Source organism: Pseudophryne corroboree, chromosome 4, assembly GCF_028390025.1.
Source record: "Pseudophryne corroboree isolate aPseCor3 chromosome 4, aPseCor3.hap2, whole genome shotgun sequence".
NCBI classification, from domain to species: Eukaryota; Metazoa; Chordata; class Amphibia; order Anura; family Myobatrachidae; genus Pseudophryne; species Pseudophryne corroboree.
Window position 1 is genome coordinate 151,586,879 of NC_086447.1, and position 24,609 is coordinate 151,611,487.

Below are 24,609 nucleotides of genomic sequence, written 5' to 3' on the forward strand. Positions count from 1 at the left end.
TTGCTTGCTGTCAGTGTGGGGAGATATTAATCTGTAACTGCATATTCCCCCACCTGTCCGGCGTTTGAAGGGACACTCCCACTTTTTGTCCGCAGTGCCCCGGGGGGGGTAGTTTGTTGGGTCACTCTCTCTACGCTGCTCAGTGAATAGAACTAAACCGTGCCAGAAAGGCTGAGGGTGCACTGGGAATCCCCCCCTCAGAGTGATGGAAAATGGTGACAAGATATGAGGCCACGTTTGCGTAATTCACAGCTACACCAAGTTTAATGCTGATATAATGAAAGATATTTTAAATACTCTTTTAAATAAACATTAACTTCCAAAGCTTTGAAATTCCTAGTGAAACTGCACGAACTGAGGTGCGTAGGACAATGTGTGATGTTGGAGTATGGTAATTCTCGGTGATGTGCACAGCTGTAGATCGCAGCCACACACTGCTGAGGGTTGAATAGCTGTATAAAAGGGAAGTCCACCAAAATGTCAAAATGCACCTGCACCATTAACACGAACATTCCATCATGTCTCTTGGTCTAGATCCATAATACAAAAGGGTTTTGCTCACTTGATTCCAGGCTACAACTGCTCTTCTTTATATAAGTGTAATTAGTGTCTTCAAACCACTGTGCCACCTATGATGGCTTCCACAGGAAATTACAACAAAATGTGGACTGTATCTATTACCTAATTTACAGTATAGTGTACATTAGTGCATTGTACAGTTAAGGGCAAAGCAAAGTTTTCTGAAAGCTATGGCCCTCATTCCGAGTTTTTCGCTCGCAAGCTGCTTTTAGCAGCATTGCACACGCTAAGCCGACGCCTACTGGGAGTGAATCTTAGCTTAGCAAAATTGCGAACGAAAGATTCTCAAAATTGCGAATAGACAGTTCTTAGCAGTTTCTGAGTAGCTCGAGACTTACTCAGCCATTGCGATCAGTTCAGTCCGTTTCGTTCCTGGTTTGACGTCACAAACACACTCAGCGTTCGCCCAGACACTCCCCCGTTTCTTCAGACACTCCCGCGTTTTTCCCAGAAACGGCAGCGTTTTTTCGCACACACCCATAAAACGGCCAGTTTCCGCCCAGAAACACCCACTTCCTGTCAATCACACTACGATCACCAGAACGAAGAAAAAACCTTGTGATGTCGTGAGTAAAATACCTAACTTAATAGCAAATTTACTTGGCGCAGTCGCACTGCGGACATTGCGCATGCGCATTAGCGACTAATCGCTCCGTTGCAAAAAAAAAATAACGAGCGATTAACTCGGAATGACCACCTATATTCTTCTGTTGGATATATCAGGAGAACCTATTATAAAGTGCTTGTTTGGTAAGTCCATACACCTGTGCATTGTAGATATATTCCTAAACTAATAGTAACGACAATAAAGAACAGAAAACACTAGCGACATTACACACAGCACGCCTGAGTCCGCAAATGTCCACAGCTGCCAGATTCACTATATAATGCTATCGCTGCTTCATGCATATTCATCCCTCCGACCGCAGCTATAACCATTAGTATCGCCATTTACACCCACCCCATACTGGGTGAAAAGAGGACTCTGAAACAGGTGCACGCCTTTAGTAAGCACAGAAGTCGCACTATGAGCCCATGACTATTCCATGACACTCCCACATGAGATGGATCCGTTCCATGTGCCTGCACAGTAACCTCCTGTTGCCACCCATTTCACGGACGGAGAGAAGTGGCTACACGCGGAGCCTTCATCTGCTCTCATATCCTCCGTTAAGGTGCGTATGCATGGTGCAGCACATGCGCGGTCTGCTGACATTCGCAGGAGGCGTCCACTTATAGACTAGTGTCTGACTCGGCAATCAGGCTCTGTCTCTCCTCCCTACAAGGGGTGTGACATGACTTCTGTCATTTTCATATTATCTATGTGTGTGTGTGTGTATATATATATATATATATATATATATATATATTTATATATTATATAAATTTCAGTTATTTGTCAGAGCATCATACCGTTAGTTATTGAGCAGTGCGTTTATAAATACAAATGTGTGTTCTATGTCCTTTATTAGTTGATATTGGCTATTAACAGTGTTGCAGATGTGATGGGAAAGGATGCACCGAGGGAATTCTGAGTTCTGATTGTGTGGCACTTTAGCTCCATCTTGTGTGAGATGATAGCGTTGTCACCTACTTACTAGGTATGTACATTATATATACAGCTTACAGAATGGTGACTAGTGTAATGTGACTACTGTGACCTGGTAAGACTATATATAACCAGGTACGTTTTAGTGTGCTGTTAGTCTGTGACCCCTCCCCCTTTCTAGCACCTGATATATAATTATCTCCAGGAATGATTGAGCAACTACCACGGTATGTCTGCATGTGTGAGAAGGCATTGAATGGGATCAGCATTTGGAAGGCATGCTGTTCCTTGTAGTGCTAATGGGAGATCCAGGGGGTGGCTCTCAGGTAAGTTAGCCCCCTCTCTGGATGCGTATTAGTATGAGCCTTTATCTAGGTATGTACATTATAGACTGTAGACAAATCACATTGGCCTATGTCGGCACTGCCATTATGTAGTGTTAGGACTGCTGATATCGGTATAGACTGTAGACAAATTATAGACTGTAGACAAATCACATTGGCCTATGTCGGCACTGCCATTATGTAGTGTTAGGACTGCTGATATCGGTGAAGCCTTGATGCGGCCAGCAGCTAAACATGTCTTTGCAAACGCATGTCACCAATTTCTCTGAAATTCTATTACCAGATAGGTTCAGGTTTGGTTACAGGTAATTTTCTCTAACGTCCTAGAGGATGCTGGGGACTCCGTAAGGACCATGGGGATAGACGGGCTCCGCAGGACACATGGGCACCCCAAGAAAGACTTTGGATCTGGGTGTGCACTGGATCCTCCCTCTATGTCCCTCCTCCAGACCTCAGTTTGATACTGTGCCCAGTGGATACTGGGTGCTTTCAGGGAGCTCTCCTGAGTTTCCTGTTAAAGTATTTTAGTTAGTTTTTTTATTTTCAGGGAGCCTGCTGGCAACAGACCCCCTGCATCGAGGGACTGAGGAGAGAGACACAGACCTACTTCTGAGTTTCAAGGCTCTGTTTCTTAGGCTACTGGACACCATTAGCTCCAGAGGGATTGGTATGCAGGTCTCACCCTCGCCGTCCGTCCCAGAGCCGCGCCGCCGTCCTCCTCGCAGAGCCGGAAGATAGAAGCCGGGTGAGTATGAGAAGAAAAGAAGACTTCAGAGGCGGCAGAAGACATCTTGATCTTCATAGAGGTAACGCACAGCGGTGAAGCTGTGCGCCATTGCTCCCATTCACCTCACACACTTTGGTCACTGTAAGGGTGCAGGGCGCAGGGGGGGCGCCCTGGGCAGCAATAAAAACCTCTCTAATGGCAAAAGTACATATATACATGTACAGCTGGGCACTGTACATGTATATAAAGAGCCCCCGCCATGTTTTTGGGAATTTTGAGCGGGACAGAAGCCCGCCACCGAGGGGGTGGGGCTTCTCCCTCAGCACTCACCAGCGCCATTTTCTCCACAGCACAGCGCTGAGAGGAAGCTCCCCGGACTCTCCCCTGCTTACAGACGGTGACAGTGGGTTTTTCAAGAGGGGGGGGGGGCACATAATTGGCGCATATACATTCATAACAGCGCTACTGGGTAAACATTCTGTGTTTTTTCCTGGGTCATATAGCGCTGGGGTGTGTGCTGACATACTCTCTCTCTGTCTGTCCAAAGGGCCTGGTGGGGAACCTGTCTTCAGAAAAGTGTGTGTGGGGTGTGTCGGTATGCGTGTGTCGACATGTATGAGGTTGAAGGCTCACCTAAGGAGGAGGGGGAGTGTATGAATGTAAGGTCTCCATCGGCAGCGCCGACACCTGACTGGATGGATATGTGGAATGTCTTAAGTGCTAATGTAAATTTATTGCACAAAAGATTAGACAAAGCTGAGGCTAGGGATCAGTCAGGAAGTCAAACCATGTCTGTCCCAATGTCGCCAGGACCTTCGGGGTCTCAGAAGCGCACACTATCCCAAATAGTTGACACAGATACCGACACGGATTCAGACTCCAGTGTCGACTACGATGATGCAAAATTACAGCCAAGAGTGGCTAAATGTATTCGATATATGATTATTGCAATAAAAGAGGTTTTGCATATCACAGAGGAACCCCCTGTCCCTGACACGAGGGTACACATGTATAAAGGGAAAAAGCCTGAAGTCACCTTTCCATCCTCACATGAGCTGAACGAATTATGCGAAAAAGCTTGGGAAACCCCAGACAAAAGACTGCAGGTTCCCAAAACGATTCTTATGGCGTATCCTTTCCCGCAAAAGGACAGAATACGGTGGGAATCCTCTCCTAGGGTAGACAAAGCATTGACGCGCTTATCAAAAAAGATAGTGCTGCCATCCCAAGATACGGCTACCCTCAAGGATCCTGCTGACCGCAAGCAGAAGGTTACCATGAAGTCCATTTACACACATTCTGGTGCAATACTCAGACCGGCAATTGCGTCGGCCTGGGTTTGTAGTGCTGTTGCAGCATGGACAGATTCCTTATCAGCGGAAATTGAGACCCTTGATAAGGATATAATTTTAATGACCCTAGGGCATATAAAAGATGCTGTGTTCTATATGAGGGATTCTCAAAGAGACATTTGTTTACTGAGTTCCAGAATAAACGCTATGTCTGTTTCTGCTAGGCGAGTCTTATGGACCCGACAGTGGACGGGTGATGCCGACTCGAAGAAGCATATGGAGTTGTTACCTTACAAAGGTGAGGAATTATTTGGAGAAGGCCTCTCGGACCTCGTCTCCACAGCTACGGCAGGTAAATCGAATTTTTTGCCTTATGTTCCCTCACAGCCTAAGAAAGCGCCTCATTATCAAATGCAATCCTTTTCGTTCAAATAAAAGCAAAAAAGTACGCGGATCGTCCTTTCTTGCCAGAGGTAAGGGCAGAGGAAAAAAGCTGCACAACACAGCTAGCTCCCAGGAACAAAAGTCCTCCACTGCCTCTGCAAAATCCACCGCATGATGCTGGGGCTCCCCTAAGGGAGTCCGCTCCAGTGGGGGCACGTCTTCGACTTTTCAGCCACATCTGGGTTCACTCACAGGTGGATCCCTGGGCAATAGAAATTGTTTCTCAGGGATACAAGCTGGAATTCGAGGAGGTGCCCCCTCGCCGGTTTTTCAAATCGGCCCTGCCAGCTTCTCCTTCAGAGAGGAAGTTAGTGTTAGATGCGATTCAAAAATTGTATTTTCAACAGGTGGTGGTCAAGGTTCCCCTACTGCAACAAGGGAGGGGATATTACTCAACCCTGTTTGTGGTCCCGAAACTGGACGGTTCGGTCAGACCCATTTAAAAATTTAAAATCCCTGAACCTATACTTGAAAAGGTTCAAGTTCAAGATGGAATCATTCAGGGCGGTCATCGCCAGCCTGGAAGGGGGGGATTTTATGGTGTCCCTGGACATAAAGGATGCGTACCTTCATGTTCCAATATATCCACCTCATCAGGCGTACCTGAGATTTGCGATACAGGATTGTCATTACCAATTTCAGACGTAGCCGTTTGGGCTTTCCACGGCCCCGAGGATTTTCACCAAGGTAATGGCGGAAATGATGGTGCTCCTGCGCAAGCAAGGTGTCACAATTATCCCATACTTGGACGATCTCCTCATAAAAGCGAGATCTCGAGAGAAATTACTGAACAGCGTGTCACTTTCATTGAAGGTGTTAAAGCAACATGGCTGGTTTCTCAATATCCCGAATTCGCAGCTGGTTCCTACGACTCGTCTGACCTTCTTGGGCATGATTCTGGACACAGACCAGAAAAGGGTTTTTCTTCCGAAGGAAAAAGCTCAGGAACTCATGACTCTGGTCAGGAACCTGTTGAAGCCAAAACAGGTGTCAGTGCATCACTGCACTCGAGTCCTGGGGAAGATGGTGGCATCATACGAAGCCATTCCCTTCGGTAGGTTCCATGCGAGGACCTTCCAATGGGACCTACTGGACAAGTGGTCCGGGTCACATCTACAAATTCATCAGCGGATCACCCTGTCCCCCAGGGCCAGGGTATCTCTCCTGTGGTGGCTGCAGAGTGTTCACCTCCTAGAGGGACACCGGTTCGGCATTCAGGACTGGATCCTGGTGACTACGGACGCAAGCCTCCGAGGTTGGGGAGCAGTCACACAGGGAAGAAATTTCCAAGGTCTTTGGTCAAGCCTAGAGACTTGTCTCCACATCAATGTCCTCGAGTTGAGGGCCATATACAACGTCCTACGTCAAGCAAAGGCATTACTTCGCAACAAACCAGTTCTGATCCAGTCAGACAATGTCACCGCGGTAGCTCATGTAAACCGCCAAGGCGGCACAAGGAGCAGAGTGGCAATGGCGGAAGTCACCAGGATTCTTTGCTGGGTGGAGAATGATGTAAGCGCACTGTCAGCAGTGTTCATTCCGGGAGTGAACAACTGGGAAGCAGACTTCCTCAGCAGACACAATCTGCATCCGGGAGAGTGGGGACTTCATCAGGGAGTCTTCGCGCAGATTGCAAGTCGGTGGGGACTGCCCCAAATAGACATGATGGCGTCCCGTATCAACAAAAAGCTAAAAAGGTATTGCGCCAGGTCAAGAGATCCTCAGGCGGTAGCTGTGGACGCCCTGGTGACACCGTGGATGTTCCGGTCGGTCTATGTATTTCCTCCTCTTCCTCTCATACCCAAGGTGTTGAGAATAATAAGACAAAGAGGAGTGAGAACAATCCTCATTGTTCCAGATTAGCCACGAAGGACCTGGTATCCGGATCTGCAGGAGATGCTCACAGAAGATCCGTGGCCGCTTCCTCTAAGACAGGACCTGCTGCAACAGGGGCCCTGTCTGTTCCAAGACTTACCGCGGCTGCGTTTGACGGCATGGCGGTTGAACGCCGGATCCTAGCGGAAAAAGGTATTCCGGATGAGGTCATTCCTACGCTAATAAAGGCTAGGAATGAGGTGACATCTAAACATTATCACCGAATATGGCGAAAATATGTTTCTTGGTGTGAGGCCAGGAATGCTCCTACGGAAGAATTCCATCTGGGCCGTTTTCTTCACTTCCTACAAACTGGAGTGATTTTGGGCCTAAAATTGGGATCTATTAAGGTTCATATTTCAGCCTTATCCATTTTCTTTCAAAAGGAATTGGCCTCTCTCCCAGAAGTACAGACGTTTGTGAAGGGAGTACTGCATATTCAGCCTCCTTTTGTACCTCCGGTGGCGCCTTGGGACCTTAACGTGGTGTTAAGTTTCCTTAAGTCACATTGGTTTGAACCACTTAAAACGGTGGAGTTGAAATATCTCACTTGGAAGGTGGTCATGTTGTTAGCCTTGGCTTCGGCTAGGCGAGTTTCGGAATTGGCGGCTTTATCACCTAAAAGCCCCTATCTGGTTTTCCATATGGATAGGGCGGAATTGCGGACTCGTCCTCAATTCCTGCCTAGAGTGGTCTCATCTTTTCATATGAACCAACCTATTGTCGTGCCTGTGGCTACGCGTGACTTGGAGGATTTGGTCAGGGCTTTGAAAATTTACGTGGCCAGAACGGCTAGAGTCCGGAAAATAGAAGCACTGTTTGTCCTGTATGCAGCCAACAAAGTTGGCGCTCCCGCTTCAAAGCAGACTATTGCTCGCTGGATCTGTAACACGATTCAGCAGGCGCATTCTACGGCAGGATTAAGGCCCATTCCACTAGGAAGGTGGGCTCTTCTTGGGCGGCTGCCCGAGGGGTCTCGGCACTACAGCTGTGCCGAGCTGCTACTTGGTCGGGGTCAAACATCTTTGCAAAGTTCTATAAGTTTGATACCCTGGCTGAGGAGGACCTCCTGTTTGCTCAATCGGTGCTGCAGAGTCTTCCGCACTCTCCCGCCCGTTTGGAAGCTTTGGTATAATCCCCATGGTCCTTACGGAGTCCCCAGCATCCTCTAGGACGTTAGAGAAAATAAGATTTTAAACCTATTGGTAAATCTTTTTCTCGTAGTCTGTAGAGGATGCTGGGCGCCCGTCCCAGGTGCGGACTACTTCTGCAAGACTTGTATATAGTTATCGCTTACAGAAGGGTTATGTTATAGTTTCATCGGTTTTGGACCGATGCTACGTTGTTTTCATACTGTTAACTGGTTAGTATATACACAAGTTATACGGTGTGATTGGTTTGGCTGGTATGAATCTTGCCCTTGCATTAACTAAAATCCTTTCCTCGTACTGTCCGTCTCCTCTGGGCACAGTTTCTCTAACTGAGGTTTGGAGGAGAGGCATAGAGGGAGGTGCCAGTGCACACCCAGATCCAAAGTCTTTCTTGGGGTGCCCATGTCTCCTGCGGAGCCCGTCTATCCCAATGGTCCTTACGGAGTCCCCAGCATCCTCTACGGACTACGAGAAAAAGATTTACCGGTAGGTTTAAAATCTTATTTTTTGTGTGCTGGGGGGATACCCCCTCTGTCTGCAGTTTTCCTCAAATATTTGTTCCCTGGGGCATTTGGATTCAATAAGAAGAGTATATAGAATATGTTCTTAAGTGTTAATGTCTTCAAAACTGAATTTATCCCAGCAGTATGTTATTTTATTGTATTTTATTTTTAGTGATAGCTGCATGTATTGCATTTTAATATTTTAGAATGATCTTGCTACTACAGTATTTGGTGATTCCCATTTCCCATGTTTCTGTAATTCAGACTGTGTGAGGGAACAATACACAAGAAATTTGGGAGGCATACAACCCTGGGCGCTTATAATTCGGTGATGAAGACAATATGGTGCAATCACTATTCAAAGATTTCAGTGTCCTTCTGTCAATCAGCTGTATGCTTGACTTCCACTCAGGAAAGTGAAGTGCATGAAAAGAAAAAAAGATAGATAGTGTAATACAGTTTTAGTGTCTTTATTGATCAAAGATACCTTTATGAACTTACTCCACATCATTTGCATAGTGAGTGGGGTACGCTTTTTTGTATGTTGCGGATTGCACACTACACAGGGTTGCACTGCTAAGTGAAAGCCTGAAATAAGACACGAGAAAATAGTCACATATATTGAATCTTCACTAAAACTGTATTACACTATTTATCTTTTTTCTTTTCATGCACTTCACTTTCCTTAGTGGAAACCAAGCATACAGCTAATTGACAGAAGGACACTGAAATCTTTGAATAGTGATTGCACCATATTGTCTTCATCACCGAATTATAAGCGCCCAGGGTTGTATGCCTCCCAAATTTCTTGTGTATTCTATATTGTTTTGATGTGTGGTGACATCTAGGGGTGGCAAGTAATCTAGGGCAGCTCTATTCTAGCGCCAGTATAGCAGGGATTCCCTGCCCATTTTTGTTTCACAGTTCTGTGAGGGAACAGGCCACTGTAGGGCTGCAATGAAGGGATTGTGGCTGCTCATTGGGCCTCCCACTCATATATCCCCTATGCTGCCATTCTAGATCGGTAAATGAAATAGGATTGGTAGGTTTCTGGAAATATATTTAATATAATGTTAGATTTATGTTTTCTGAGCAGCAGATTGAAACTTAAGGTTTGATTCGATTTGCACGGATCTCTCTTCAGAGTCAAACAGCGCAGTTTTTCATATGTCCGACCAATTCTGAGTCGGACGCTGTCTTTCTGTGAAATTGGGCATTTTGGGGTGGGAACTGGGTGATGGCAAACCTATCGCACATTACCACTCTGACTTGTGGGAGTGTACTGGGCTTGTATCAAATCCATGTGAGTCGTGTGTACAGGGAAGGGAAATCTGATGGCTCTCCCTTAGCATGAGGTGGCCGGGGTAATACCAGTGGGTGGCACTGATTTCCGCTTGCACACGCCCCATCCCCTGCATTAGTTGAATGGATAAATAAAGTAGTAAGACAGGCTAACACTTTGAGTGCGACTGAGAAGTGGGGATCTGCAGCATCATCTTTTAAAAAATAAGAAATAAAAAAATATATATATACAGGTTGAGTATCCCTTATCCAAAATTCAAAATCCCACATTTTTGGTTCACCTACTGAGATAATGTCACACACACATATTATATTGTATGTCTATATAATATATTTATATATACACATGATATATAATATATATGTCATTATCTCAGTAGGGGACCCAAAAATGTGGGATTTTGGATAAGGGATACTCAACCTGTATACTGAATCTTTATAAGCTAAATTCACAAAAGCGACAGGAATATAACTGTAAACTCACTGTATTTCTGCATCTGTCAGCATTGTGAGAGTAGGATGTTATAGTTCGCGCTGTCTGGAGTCGCAGCGCTAGCTATCGGTTAATGAATTACTCCAACGGAGTCAATGAAAGCTTGCTCTGATCCCTTGAATAAGAAGCACATAGTACTATTAAGGTACTGATCCAACATTCCAGACATACTGTAGTTTTATGATAAATTACATTTTCTAAGTTTATTTATTTCTCTAACGTCCTAAGTGGATGCTGGGGACTCCGTCAGGACCATGGGGTTTAGCGGCTCCGCAGGAGACAGGGCACAATAATAAAAGCTTTAGGATCAGGTGGTGTGCACTGGCTCCTCCCCCTATGACCCTCCTCCAAGCCTCAGTTAGATTTTTGTGCCCGGCCGAGAAGGGTGCAATCTAGGTGGCTCTCCTGAGCTGCTTAGAATAAAAGTTTAAGTTAGGTTTTTTATTTTCAGTGAGTCCTGCTGGCAACAGGCTCACTGCTACGAGGGACTTAGGGGAGAGAAGTAAACTCACCTGCGTGCAGGATGGATTTGCTTCTTAGGCTACTGGACACCATTAGCTCCAGAGGGAGTCGGAACACAGGTCTCACCCTGGGGTTCGTCCCGGAGCCGTGCCGCCGACCCCCCTTGCAGATGCCGAAGTTGAAGAGGTCCAGAGGTCCAGAAACAGGCGGCAGAAGACTTTCAGTCTTCATAAGGTAGCGCACAGCACTGCAGCTGTGCGCCATTGTTGTCAGCACACTTCATACCAGCGGTCACTGAGGGTGCAGGGCGCTGGGGGGGGCGCCCTGGGCAGCAATGTATTATACCTTTTTTATGGCTAAAATACATCACATATAGCCCTTGAGGCTATATGGATGTATTTAACCCCTGCCAGATCTCACAAACTCAGGGAGAAGAGCCCGCCGTTTTAGGGGGCGGGGCCTATTCTCCTCAGCACACGGCGCCATTTTCCTGCTCAGCTCTGCTGTGAGGAAGGCTCCCAGGCTCTCCCCTGCACTGCACTACAGAAACAGGGTTAAAACAGAGAGGGGGGGCACTTATTTGGCGATATGATTACATATGTGAAAATGCTATAAGGGAAAACACTTGTATAAGGGGTTGTCCCTGTATAATTATAGCGTTTTTGGTGTGTGCTGGCAAACTCTCCCTCTGTCTCCCCAAAGGGCTAGTGGGGTCCTGTCCTCTATCAGAGCATTCCCTGTGTGTGTGCTGTGTGTCGGTACGTGTGTGTCGACATGTAGGAGGACGATGTTGGTGAGGAGGCGGAGCAAATTGCCTGTATTGGTGATGTCACTCTCTAGGGAGTCGACACCGGAATGGATGGCTTATTTAGGAATTACGTGATAATGTCAACACGATGCAAGGTCGGTTGACGACATGAGACGGCCGGCAAACAAATTAGTACCTGTCCAGGCGTCTCAGACACCGTCAGGGGCTTGTAAAAACGCCCATTTACCTCAGTTGGTCGACACAGACACGGACACTGACTTCAGTGTCGACGGTGAAGAAACAAACGTATTTTCCTTTAGGGCCACACGTTACATGTTAAGGGCAATGAAGGAGGTGTTACATATTTCTGATACTACAAGTACCACAAATAAGGGTATTATGTAGGGTGGGAATAATCTACTTGTAGTTTTTCCTGAATCAGATAAATTAAAGTGTGTGATGATACGTGGGTTTCCTCCGATAGAAAATTATTGGAGGTATACCCTTTCCCGCCAGAAGTGAGGGCGAGTTGGGAAACACACCTTAGGGTGGATAAGGCGCTCACACGCTTATAAAAACAAGTGGCGTTACCGTCTCCAGATACGGCCGCCCTCAAAGAGCCAGCTGATAGGAAGCTGAAAAATATCCTAAAAAGTATATACACACATACTGGTGTTATACTACGACCAGCAATCGCCTCAGCCTGGATGTGCAGCGCTGGGGGGGCTTGGTCGGATTTCCTGACTGAAAATATTGATACCCTTGACAGGAACAATAGTTTATTGACTATAGAGCATTTTAAGGATGCATTTCTATATATGCGAGATGCGCAGAGGGATATTTGCATTCTGGCATCAAGAGTAGATGTGATGTCCATATCTGCCAGACGATGTTTATAGACATGACAGTGGTCAGGTGATGCAGATTCCAGACGGCACATGGAAGTATTGCCGTATAAAGGGGCGGTCCATCGGACCTGGTGGCCATGGCAACAGCTGGAAAATCCACTTTTGTTACCCCAAGTCACATCTCAGCAGAAAAGGACACAGTCTTTTCAGTCTCAGTCCTTTCGTACCCATAAAGGCAGGCGGGCAAAAGGCCAGTCATATCTGCCCAGGGTTAGAGGAAAGGGAAGAAGACTGCAGCAGGCAGCCCATTCCCAGGAACAGAAGTCCTCCACAGCTTCTGCCAAGTCCGCAGCATGACGCTGGGGCCATACAAGCGGACTCAGGTGCGGTGGGAGGTCATCTCAAGAGTTTCAGCACGCAGTGGGCTCACTCGCAAGTGGACTCCTGGATCCTACACGTAGTATCCCAGGTGTACATTGGAAATTCGAGACGTTTTCCCCTCACAAGTTCCTGAAGTCTGCTTTACCAACGTCTCCCTCCGACAGGGAGGCAGTATTGGGAAAAAATTCACAGGCTGTATTCCCAGCAGGTGATAATCAAAGTACCCCTCCTACAACAAGGGAAGGGGTATTATTCCACACTATATTGTGGTACTGAAGCCAAACGGCTCGGTGAGATCTAAAAGATTGAACAATTACATACAAGGGTTCAAATCAAGATGGAGTCACTCAGAGCAGTGATAGCGAACCAGGACGATATGGTGTCACTGGATATCAGGGACGCTTACCTACATGTCCAAATTTTGCCTTTCTCACCAAGGGTATCTCAGGTTCGTGGTACAGAACTGTCACTATCAGTTCAGACGCTGCCGTTTGGATTGTCCACGGCACCCCGGGTCTTTACCATGGTAATGGCCGAAATGATGATTCTTCCTAAAATAAATATGGACGCTTTCCTGATAAGGGCAAGGTCCAGAGAACAGTTGGCGGTCGGAGTAGCACTATCTCAAGTAGTTCTACGACAGCACGAGTGGATCTAAATATTCCAAAATCGCAGCTTTTTCCGACGACACGTCTAATGTTCCTAGGAATGATTCTGGACACTGTCCAGAAAAGGATGTTTTCTCCCGGAGAAGAAGGCCAGGGAGTTATCCGAGCTAGTCAGGAACCTCCTAAAACCAGGAAAAGTATCAGTGCATCATTGCACAAGGGTCCTGTGAAAAATGGTGGTTTCTTACAAAGCGATCCCATTCGGTAGATTTCACGCAAGAACCTTTCAGTGGAATCTGCTGGGAAAATGGTCCGGATCGCATCTTCAGATGCATCAGCGGATAACCCTGTCTCCAAGGACAAGGGTGTTTTCTTCTGCGGTGGCTGCAGAGTGCTCATCTATGAAAGGGCCGCAGATTCGACATTCAGGACTGGGTCCTGGTGACCACGGATGCCAGCCTGAGTGGCTGGGGAGCAGTCACACAAGGAAAAAATTTCCAGGGAGTGTGATCAAGTCTGGAGACTTCTCTCCACATAAATATACTGGAGCTAAGGGCAATTTACAAGGCTCTAAGCTTAGCAAGACCTCTGCTTCAAGGTCAGCCGGTATTGATCCAGTGGGACAACATCACGGCAGTCGCCCACGTAAACAGACAGGGCGGCACATGAAGCAGGAGGGAAATGGCAGAAACTGCAAGGATTCTTCGCTGGGCGAAAAATCATGTGATAACACTCTCAGCAGTGTTAATTCCGGGAGTGGAAAACTGGGAAGCAGACTTCCTCAGCAGGCATAACCTCCACCCGGGAGAGTGGGGACTTCAGCGGGAAGTTTTCCACATGATTGTAAACCGTTGGGAAAAACCAAAGGTGGACATGATGGCGTCCCGCCTGAACAAAAAACTAGACAAATATTGCGCCAGGTCAAGGGACCCTCAGGCAATAGCGGTGGACGCTCTGGTAACACTGTGGGTGTACCAGTCAGGGTATGTGTTCCCTCCTATGCATCTCATACCAAAAGTACTGAGAATCATAAGAAGGAGATGAGTAAGAACGATACTCGTGGTTCCGGATGGGTCAAGAAGGACTTGGTACCCGGAACTTCAAGAGATGCTCACGGAAGAACCGTGGCCTCTACCTTTAAGAAAGGACCTGCTCCAGCAGGGGCCTTGTCTGTTCCAAGACTTACCGCGGCTGCGTTTGACGGCATGGCAGTTGAACGCCGGATCCTGAAAGGGCATTCCAGATGAAGTCATCCCTACCCTGGTCGAAGCCAGGAAGGATGTAACCGCAAAACATTTTCACCGCATTTGGCGAAAATATGTTGCGTGATGTGAGGCCAAGAAGGTCCCTACAGAGGAATTCCAACTGGGTCGTTCCTACATTTCCTGAAAACAGGACTGTCTATGGGCCTAAAATTAGGGTCCATTAAGGTTCAAATTTCGACCCTGTCGAATTTCTTCCAGAAAGAACTGGCTTCAGTGCCTGAAGTTCAGACGTTTGTAAAAGGGGTACTGCATATACAGCCTCCTTTTGTGCCCCCAGTGGCACCTTGGGATCTCAATGTTGTTTTGAGTTTCCTAAAGTCACATTGGTTTGATCCACTCACCACTGTGGAATTAAAATATTTCACATGGAAGGTGAAGATTCTATTAGCCCTGGCTTCAGCCAGGCGTGTGTCAGAATGGGCGGCTTTATCATATAAAAGCCCTTACTTAATTTTTCATTCTGACAGGGCAGAATTGAGGACTCGTCCTCAATTTCTCCTTAAGGTGTTTTCTGTTTTTCACATGAACCAACCTATTGTGGTACCTGCGGCTACTAGGGACTTGGAGGACTCCAAGTTACTTGACGTTGTCAGGGCCCTGAAAATATATGTTTCCAGGACGACTGGAGTCAGAAAATCTGACTCGCTGTTTAGCCTGTATGCACCCAACAAGATGGGTGTTCCTGCTTCTAAGCAGACGATTGCTCGCTGGATTTGTAGTACAATTCAGCTTGCACATTCTGTGGCAGGCTTGCCACAGCCAAAATCAGTAAAAGCCCATTCCACAAGGAAGTGGGCTCATCTTGGGCGGCTGCCCGAGGGGTCTCGGCTTTACAACTTTGCCGAGCTGCTACTTGGTCAGGGGCACACCCTGACTGAGGAGGACCTGGAGTTCTCTCATTCGGTGCTGCAGAGTCATCCGCACTCTCCCACCCGTTTGGGAGCTTTGGTATAATCCCCATGGTCCTGACGGAGTCCCCAGCATCCACTTAGGACGTTAGAGAAAATAAGAATTTACTTACCGATAATTCTATTTCTCGTAGTCCGTAGTGGATGCTGGGCGCCCATCCCAAGTGCGGATTGTCTGCAATACTTGTACATAGTTATTGTTACAAAAATCGGGTTATTCTTGTTGTGAGCCATCTTTTCAGAGGCTCCTTCGTTGTTATCATACTGTTAACTGGGTTCAGATCACAGGTTGTACGGTGTGATTGGTGTGGCTGGTATGAGTCTTACCCGGGATTCAATATCCTTCCTTATTATGCACGCTCGTCCGGGCACAGTATCCTAACTGAGGCTTGGAGGAGGGTCATAGGGGGAGGAGCCAGTGCACACCACCTGATCCTAAAGCTTTTATTATTGTGCCCTGTCTCCTGCGGAGCCGCTAAACCCCATGGTCCTGACGGAGTCCCCAGCATCCACTACGGACTACGAGAAATAGAATTATCGGTAAGTAAATTCTTATTTTATGTCATAGTAATGAAACATGGCATAAACTATATAGATATAAGCCAAATTACATCTGCCAAAACAAACGACCAGGTTTCAGGTTATACATTTGTAAATAGATACTGATGCTTGGCTATTTAAAACATACATACTGAATTTTTACCCAGGCCGCCCACGTGATGATGAGGTGGGAGGTCGGGGGGCACAGTGAGTCACTTTATGGCCCCGCCTCCACTGTACAATACTGCAGTCTGCGGCATTGTGTAGTGGGGAAAATGGGAGTTAAATAATTGAGCCCCCCCAGACCCCTCATTTCTCTGGGCAGGGCCAGATTAATAGTGTGGGACTACAGATCCAGGCCTTCACATTAAAAAAAGGCCCATCATGATAACATGAGGATGAGCAGTCACCCAGTAGGTCACATGATTGGCTACAAATCAGAAGTATGAAATTTAGCATTTTTTTTTAAATGCAGTTTTTATAGGGAGACGCTGCGGCTGATGGTGCAGGCTGTGTACACGCCCATATGGCACTGGCCACACCTACACAGTACTGGCCACACCTACACAGACCTGGTCACAGCTTCTCCACTTACTATAATATGCCCTTGATTGTTTTCGGACTGAGACCCATGTGGCCCTTGATTGGAGATGGGGCTTTGTAGCCCTCTCTCTTTTAGCACGTAAATGGATTTTAAATTTACATCACTGTTGAGAACTTTTCAGCTGATGTTCACAAAACCCTTCTTATATGTAAATAATTCTCTCAATGTATGTAAAACATGCTTTGACTTTGGCTTTGAAGGCAGCCTCCTTCCTTTCACGAGCCATACAGTATGAGTCATCAATGAGAGTTCAACAAGCAGTTTAATGGAAGAAATACTGCAAAGTTACAAATAAGGAGATGGGCGCCAAATGCCATAAAAAGCTGTGCTTTAAGGGGACATTCCACGGGTGTAAGACATGCGCCTCTGGCTTCACCCCTCCAAACTCCAGAGTTCGCACACACCAGATGTGCTTATGAGTAATGAACCGGCATAGTGGGGGTGGGCACCAGTGTGTGCACAGACCCATAAAAACATAAGCAATTGCTCACACATCAATGTGTCACATATGTTCTGCTCTTTTGCAAATGACTTAAATAACTATCATCTATCAATTGTATTTATTATGACTTTTACAGCTGTGAAGGGTGATTCTAATTGGTGGTAAAGTTTGATATATCTAGAAAACTTTAGCTTACATAAGCTCTTCCAAACTTATTTTGGCTCCTGTGAACAACTGGGAAAATCTGTGTGTAAGTGTGAACGGATGTGTGTAAGTGTAAAGTGATGTGTGAAAGTGAGCAGAAGTGTAATTGGACAGGAGGGCGTACGCATTTGTCTGTAAATACAACACAGTGTACTATATGCTGCCTGATTTATGTCCTCATACACTGTGGCTTCAGCTGCGCCAAACAGCCCTCTCAGCACGTCAGGTCCCGGGCTGTCGCGCTGAGCGTTTTTTTTTCTCAAAATGTGAGTCTCTTTCACACTAATAAAACAACTGGAAGATCTAAAACTGCTCTGCTAGCTTGCGCCTATCTATTTGATGTACGGCATTTGTAGCTTCATTTAAACTGTTAGCTATACTTCTGTATCCAATAATATTTTTGAGGATAACTAGTTATGGATAACACCAACAACTGATTTGCCTCTTAAACAGATTTCCCCTGATGACGTCCACATAAGGACGAAACGCGCTGGGTATCAAGACATTATTTTTTCTTTAAAAAGGCAGTCCCACACAAAAAAAGGGGCACAATGGATGTATTTTATTAGTTTTAATAAGTTTATTGAATGTTAAATTGTGCAATAAATTTTTATTATACTAGGTTGCTGGTTGAATTTTAATTTAATGAGATCAATTATATGTGCCCTCTGAATTTGTATTTGTGTGTGTGTGTGTGTGTGTGTGTATATATATATATATATATATATATCTATAATTATTCTCCAGAACGCTATGTGTGTGTGTATATACTCACATTTCCCGGGTAATGAAAAAACAGCATTCACTTTTAGAGATTAAAAAAAAAAAATATTTACTCTTCATAAAGATTCCATTGTATATGGATCGACAGCTGCAGTTGTGTCAATATTAAACTATGTTTGTACTGTAGGTTATACCTTTCCCTGAGTGCTGTCTTATTTTTATATATATATATATATATATATATATATATCTAATTTGTGCTGTTCAGTTGTCGAGAGTGCCTTGCGCCTTATGGCGTATTGAGAACACGTCTGTATTATTTTTTTAATGGTCGTTGATGCTTACTGTTAGACAATATGGGGGCAATTAAATTGTTTTGTGGGTGTCCAAACATTGGGCGCTCACTGGAGCTATTCAGTTGTGCCCCTGTTGGATGCGCATGCCTAGTATGTGCATCCGTTGCGAGTCTAAACTCCCCATATAAGCGCCCTAACCACTGAGTTTAAGCACATTTCAGCTTGCACCTCAGGAGGCTGTAAGCTGAAATGTCTCCCCGGCTGCATGTTTGTTGTTGCTGTAGGTAACAACTTCATCATGTTATCTATTAGTAATTCATTTAAATACATATTTTTGCTTTCCTGCCCTAAGCTTTGTGCATTTCATTTATATAATAACAAAACAAAAACTCTGAATAGCCGCTGTGAATTCCAAGTAGACAACAGCACATTATAATAGACAAGCATCCTGCTTCCAAATGATCTGCAGCTGCTGGCACATGGGGGAGCAATTCTGTCCATAGGAATAAGAATACTTGTCAGTCAGAGCGCTTTCCTGGACAAGCACCAATTGCCACTACAAGGATTTTAGTAAAACAACATTTGTATGGATTACTTGTGAGAAGTCAATTTCCATTTTCTATTTCTTATTTTTAATCTGTTCATGTACGTGAAGCCGTGATTGCAGAAATGACTAAGGGATCTATGTATTAATATTTGTCAGTGCTGCCATTATTACCAGTCAGTCTAGTGGCAAACTTTTTCATTTTTATACAGAAATGTCCCTCCTGCTGTATGTACTGATTATAACTCACTGGGGCATCGGTAGCGATAACCGCTGTCATCGGAAGTTGCATCCATGGGGGAATGAGACATTGTGCATGCGCACACTGGGCCTGATTCAGGTCCGGTTGTAATGAATGAAATCACGCAATGTACCGATGTTCGGTACATTGTGCTTGCGCAGGACCCGTACTGCACATGTGTAGATCGGGTCCTGTGTCATCGCTCAGAAAGCCGCTGCAGACGTTGCTTGATTTACAGTCTGCAGCGGTGGGAAGGGGGAGGCAATGGGCTTTACATCTTCCAATGGAGATTTCATGGCCTCATTGATGGAGATAGACACCTCCTGCTGCATTACCATATGTAAGCATCGCTGCTTAGTGCATAATACAACCACACCTCAATAATTATTATTATTATTATTATTATTAATATTATCCTTTATTTATATGGCTCCACAAGGGATCCGCAGCGCCCAATTACAGAGTACATATGCACATAATCAAAACAGCAACTTACAGTTGAAGACAATATAGGACAAGTACAGGGTAAATAAACATAGCCACATCAGCAGATGACACTGAGATAAGTATCAGGTGGCAGAAGACTGCTGGATTTGGTGCAGTTGAAGATTATTAAAGTAAGAAAAAGGATAAGCACATGAGGGAAGAGGGTCCTGCTCGTGAGAGCTTACAATCTAAAGTAAATTCAATCAGGCCCACTGTCTGAATTGGGAGTGCCTGATACCCTGCATAGAGGTAACAGAACATTTTATCTGGTATATACAGTATAGTATGTATGTATATATATATGTGTATATATATAGGTAACAATAGAGGCGGCACTCTCTGGATTTGTAACAACAAACTGACACTGTACCACCACATACAGTACTAACGTTTCGGATAGTTTAATCCTTCATCAGAGTAGATTAAACTATCCGAAACGTTAGTACTGTATGTGGTGGTACAGTGTCAGTTTGTTGTTACAAGTCCAGAGAGTGCCGCCTCTATTGTTACCTACATTAATATCCGTTGAGGAGGGCACCGTGGCTGTTGCTGTTTGAGTGCCGGGAACTTTGTATTGTATGTATGTATGTATGTATATATATATATATATATATATATATATATATATATATATATATATATACGTATGTGCTTGGCATAATTAAGTGAATTAATTTTTGAGGATACAGTTCTGTAATACAATAAAGAGGAACTAACACCCCTTTTTCTTACTAGATCTCCTTTCACTGATGTGGACACTGTTGTTTTAATATAGACACTACTGCCATTATTTTGCTTTGACATAAGAAAAGCTACATTTAGGGGTAAATTTACTAAGATGGGAGTTCTATTTAAGATGGGATGTTGCCCATAGCAACCAATGAGATTCTACTTCTCATTTATCTAGCACCTTCTAGAAGATAATACATGGAATCTGGTTGCTATGGGCAACATCCCATCTTTAAATAGAATTCCCATCTTGGTAAATTTACCCCCTTAATGTGTAGCTTTTCTTGGATGCTTCATCAAGAACTTATTTAAACTAACAGAGGGGGGCAGTGAACCAAATAAGAATAACGTAATCTGCTCCCCCAGCACAGAGGTATTGTTTCTGCAGGCAAAGGGAATAGGGAGCATATCCACAGCAACAGAAGGTAATTCATATCAAAACCAAATACACATAGGCAGAGAGATGAACATAGCCAGGAACGGCACAAACAAAACTCTAAGGGGGATATCCAATTAGCCCCGTTTTTTTACCGGGGCTAATTGTCCCGCCGAGGGCTATCTAATTAGCCCCGATAAGACGTGGCATGCTCCGGCTTATCAGGGATTTTGTTTTTACCTGCCTCCGGCAGGCGAAGCAGAATCCCCGGAAAAAGACCCGTTTTCGTCCGAAAATGGGGCTGTTTCACCCGAAAACACACAGGTGTTTTCCTGAACCTGTGTATTTTCGGGAGAAAGGGTTTTTTTTTTTTTTTTACACGAGATTTAACAGGATAGCATGTAAAAAATAATAATCGGTGAAACATCGGAAAAAAGTCAGATAAACAGCTGAAAACGGCCGTTTTTCGGACCCGATGTTTTAACAGGGATAATTGGATATCCCACTAAAAGCTATGGCCCTCATTCCGAGTTGTTCGCTCGCTAGCTACTTTTAGCAGAAATGCAAACACAAAGCCGCCGCCCTCTGGGAGTGTATCTTAGCATAGCAGAATTGCTAACGAAAGATTAGCAATTGCTAACGAAAGATTAGCAATTCTGCTAATATTAGCAGAATTGCTAACGAAAGCAATTTCCTTGCAGTTTCTGAGTAGCTCCAGACCTACTCCTAGATTGCGATCACCTCAGTCTGTTTAGTTCCTGGTTTGACGTCACAAACACGCCCAGCGTCCGACCAGCCACTCCTCCGTTTCTCCAGCCACTCCTGCGTTTTTACCTGGCACGCCTGCGTTTTTTAGCACACTCCCTGAAAACGGCCAGTTTCCGCCCAGAAACACCCCTTTCCTGTCAATCAGCAGAGCGATTGAAAAGCTTTGTTCACCTGTGAGTAAAATAGCATAGTTTTGTGTAAATTTGCTTAGCGCGTGCGCCCTGAGATGCATACGCATGCGCAGAACTGCCGGATTTAAGCTTATTAGCAATTCTGCTAAAATTAGCAGCGAGCGAACAACTCGGAATGAGGGCTTCTGTGTGCAAATGCTAGGAGCTTAGGAAATAAATTCCTAGAACTAATTGCAATAATGTCCAGGGATGATCTAGATGTATAGCTTGGAGCAGAGAAGGGAAAGGGGGGACATGATAGAAATTTTCAAATAGATCAAGGTTTTACCAAAGTCCAGGAGGGAAACATTCTTCAAATGAAGAGAAGCAATAGGGCACGAGGACATGCACTGAGACTGGAGGGGGGGAGGTTCAGGGGAAATGTGAGGAAATATTACTTCACAGAAAGGGTAGTGGACAAGTGGTAGAGGCTAAGACAGTAGAGTAATTTAAACATGCATGGGATAGACAGACATAAGGACCAAATAAGGTTTGTGATTAAAAATACGGTAAAAAAAATGGGGCAGACTAGATGGGCCAAGTGGTTCTTATCTGCCGTCACATAAAATGTTTCTAAACACACCGTACGATTTCTGCAAGTTGTGTGGAAAGTTTGTTTGGTGTTTAATACACTAGTATAATGTTTGTCTTCTATGGTAAGTGCAAGAAGCTAGTTAACAGAATTACCCCAGATGCCGCAGCCTTCATGTAGATTTCTTGAAGCAGTTTTAGTTGTAGAAAAACTCGACAAGAAATACAGGGGCAAATGTACTCTCAGATACCCCTTTCACATCGCAAAAATAACCCAGTATCGACCCGGCATACTGCCGGGTTGACACGGGTCTATGTGCGATGTAAAAGGGCCCCATGAGAATTCCCGGGTCACCTGACCCAGTAATTCAACCCGGGTAATTAGAAGGGTTATTCCCAGGTTGAATACTGGGTCAGTGGTAGTGTGAACGAGTTTCCAGGTCCATAGGACCCGTTCGCTACTCAGGGCGAGGCAGCGCAGAGATGAGCTCATCTCCCAGCAGCACCGCTGCCGACTCCACCCCCTGCCGCTATGGCAACCTGGAAGCCTGTTGTTAGGGTCTAATGCCGGATCCCACCCGGAACGGACCTGTTCCCAATTCCCAGGTGGGATCCTGCATTGGAGATGTGAAAGGGGTAAGAGAGAGAGAGAGAAAATGCCAGCCAACCAGCTCCAAGCTGCCATGTTACAGGCTGTGTTTGGAAAATGACAGGAGCTGATTTGCTGGTGCTTTTATCTCCGTCCAATTTTTAGGTCTCTCCAAGGCTTAGTACATCTGTCCCACAGTCACAGAAAAAGGCTCAAAATTAAGAATGGTTACAAAACTGTGTAGAAGCCTTCAACCAGGGCCTGCTTTACAACCAGAGAAAAGATTAACTTTTAAGTTGCCAGTTTAAATCAACCCCTATAATTTATATGATAAAACAGTGCATTTAAAGGTGGACCTGTGACCCATAGAGAGTGAAAGCAACTATATTGTGGACGAATATTAGGGCTTAATTCAGACCTGATCGCAGCAGCAATATTTTTCTCTAATGGGCAAAACCATGTGCAGTGCAGTGCAGGTGGGGCAGATGTAATACGTGCAGAGAGAGAGAGATTTGGGTGGTGGTGTGTTCAAACTGAAATCAAAATTGCAGTGTAAAAATAAAGCAGCCAGTATTTACCCTACACAGAAACAATATAACCCACCCAAATCTAACTCTCTCTGCACATGTTTTATCTGCCCCACCTGCACTGCACATGGTTTTGCCCATTAGAGAAAGATGTTGCTGCTGCGATCAGGTCTGAATGAGGCCCTTAGTCGGGAAGTGCGTGTGGAAACGGTGACAAAGGCAAGTCTCCAATAAGTAGCACTTACAATATATTCCTGTGCTGTAGTGATTCAACGTGTACAAAAGATTTAGGCGTGTCTTTCTGCCAGTCAGATATGCGTTACATATTTATGTGACACGTCTTCTCGTACAATAAGTCATTCATATATTGTCTGTTTCTCAGGGAGCACAAGAGGAGACTACATCACCGCCACAGCCATCTACCCTTTCGAAGGCTTACAGCCAGGAGACCTAACATTCCAAGCCGGAGATAGGATCACAGTGACCATGAAGACTGACTCTCAGTACGATTGGTGGGAGGGAAAAGTAAAAGGGGAATTGGGTATTTTTCCAGCTAATTATGTTATGTTAAATTAATGGTGGGAGGTGTATAGTCCTCCTGGGAAACACAGACAGAATGCAGTTGTATCAAGGAGTCACAATTTATAAAATGGATATCATATTACTTTATATATGTATATTGGCTATATGGGAAAACATGCTTGGACACTACCTCAATTAAATTATGCTGTAAAATATGTAAAGTTTCAAAGTGCCATTGAAATTTTTGAGTATTATTTAATAAAGTGGGAATGAATTAGCAAGGTGCATGTCTTATTTTCTTTTTTTTCTTTTTTTTTTTTTATCACATCCACTTAGAAATAAAATGTATAAAAACACCAAATGTAACAATAATTTACTGTAACTGAATTGGATTAGTTTTCTGACAGGCAGTATATATACAGACCATCAATCAATTATTTTACTAAAGGTTAATGGCATTCAAATGCTAAATTAGATTTTTTTAAACATGAAGGATATTTTTTTTTTAACTGTACCATGTTGCTTTTCTGTATACTTATAACACTAAGGCCCATATTTATCAAGCCTTTTAGAGTGATAAAGTACCACCCAACCAGTGGGTATCTATAAAGGGTGCAGTTTAGAGAGGCCCACACGCACACCCTGCACCCATTTTTTAAATACTCCCCTCTCCGGAGTTCACTGCCAGCTGTAGCATCTCTCCTCAAATCTCCAGCCATTTTTCTGGGCACACTCTAGTGCTCAGACTCTGACGCTGATGGGCACCGGCTGCAGAGGAGGAGGAGGAGGCCCCGGCGGAGGAGGCCTTCTCCTCTGTTAAGACACCCGTGCACCCAAC

At 45.0% G+C, this 24,609-nt stretch overlaps 1 protein-coding gene across 1 annotated transcript in view; it reads left to right on the forward strand.

The window, feature by feature from the left end:
• The window catches only part of SH3YL1 (SH3 and SYLF domain containing 1), a 297,391-nt gene extending 273,343 nt beyond the window's left edge, over positions 1-24,048 (forward strand). Inside the window, exon 10 of the mRNA XM_063915498.1 lies at positions 23,632-24,048. Within this exon, the coding sequence (XP_063771568.1) occupies positions 23,632-23,825 (194 nt within the window). The 3' untranslated portion in view covers positions 23,826-24,048. The remainder of the gene's footprint in view (positions 1-23,631) is intronic.
• The last annotated feature ends 561 nt before the right edge of the window (positions 24,049-24,609 follow it).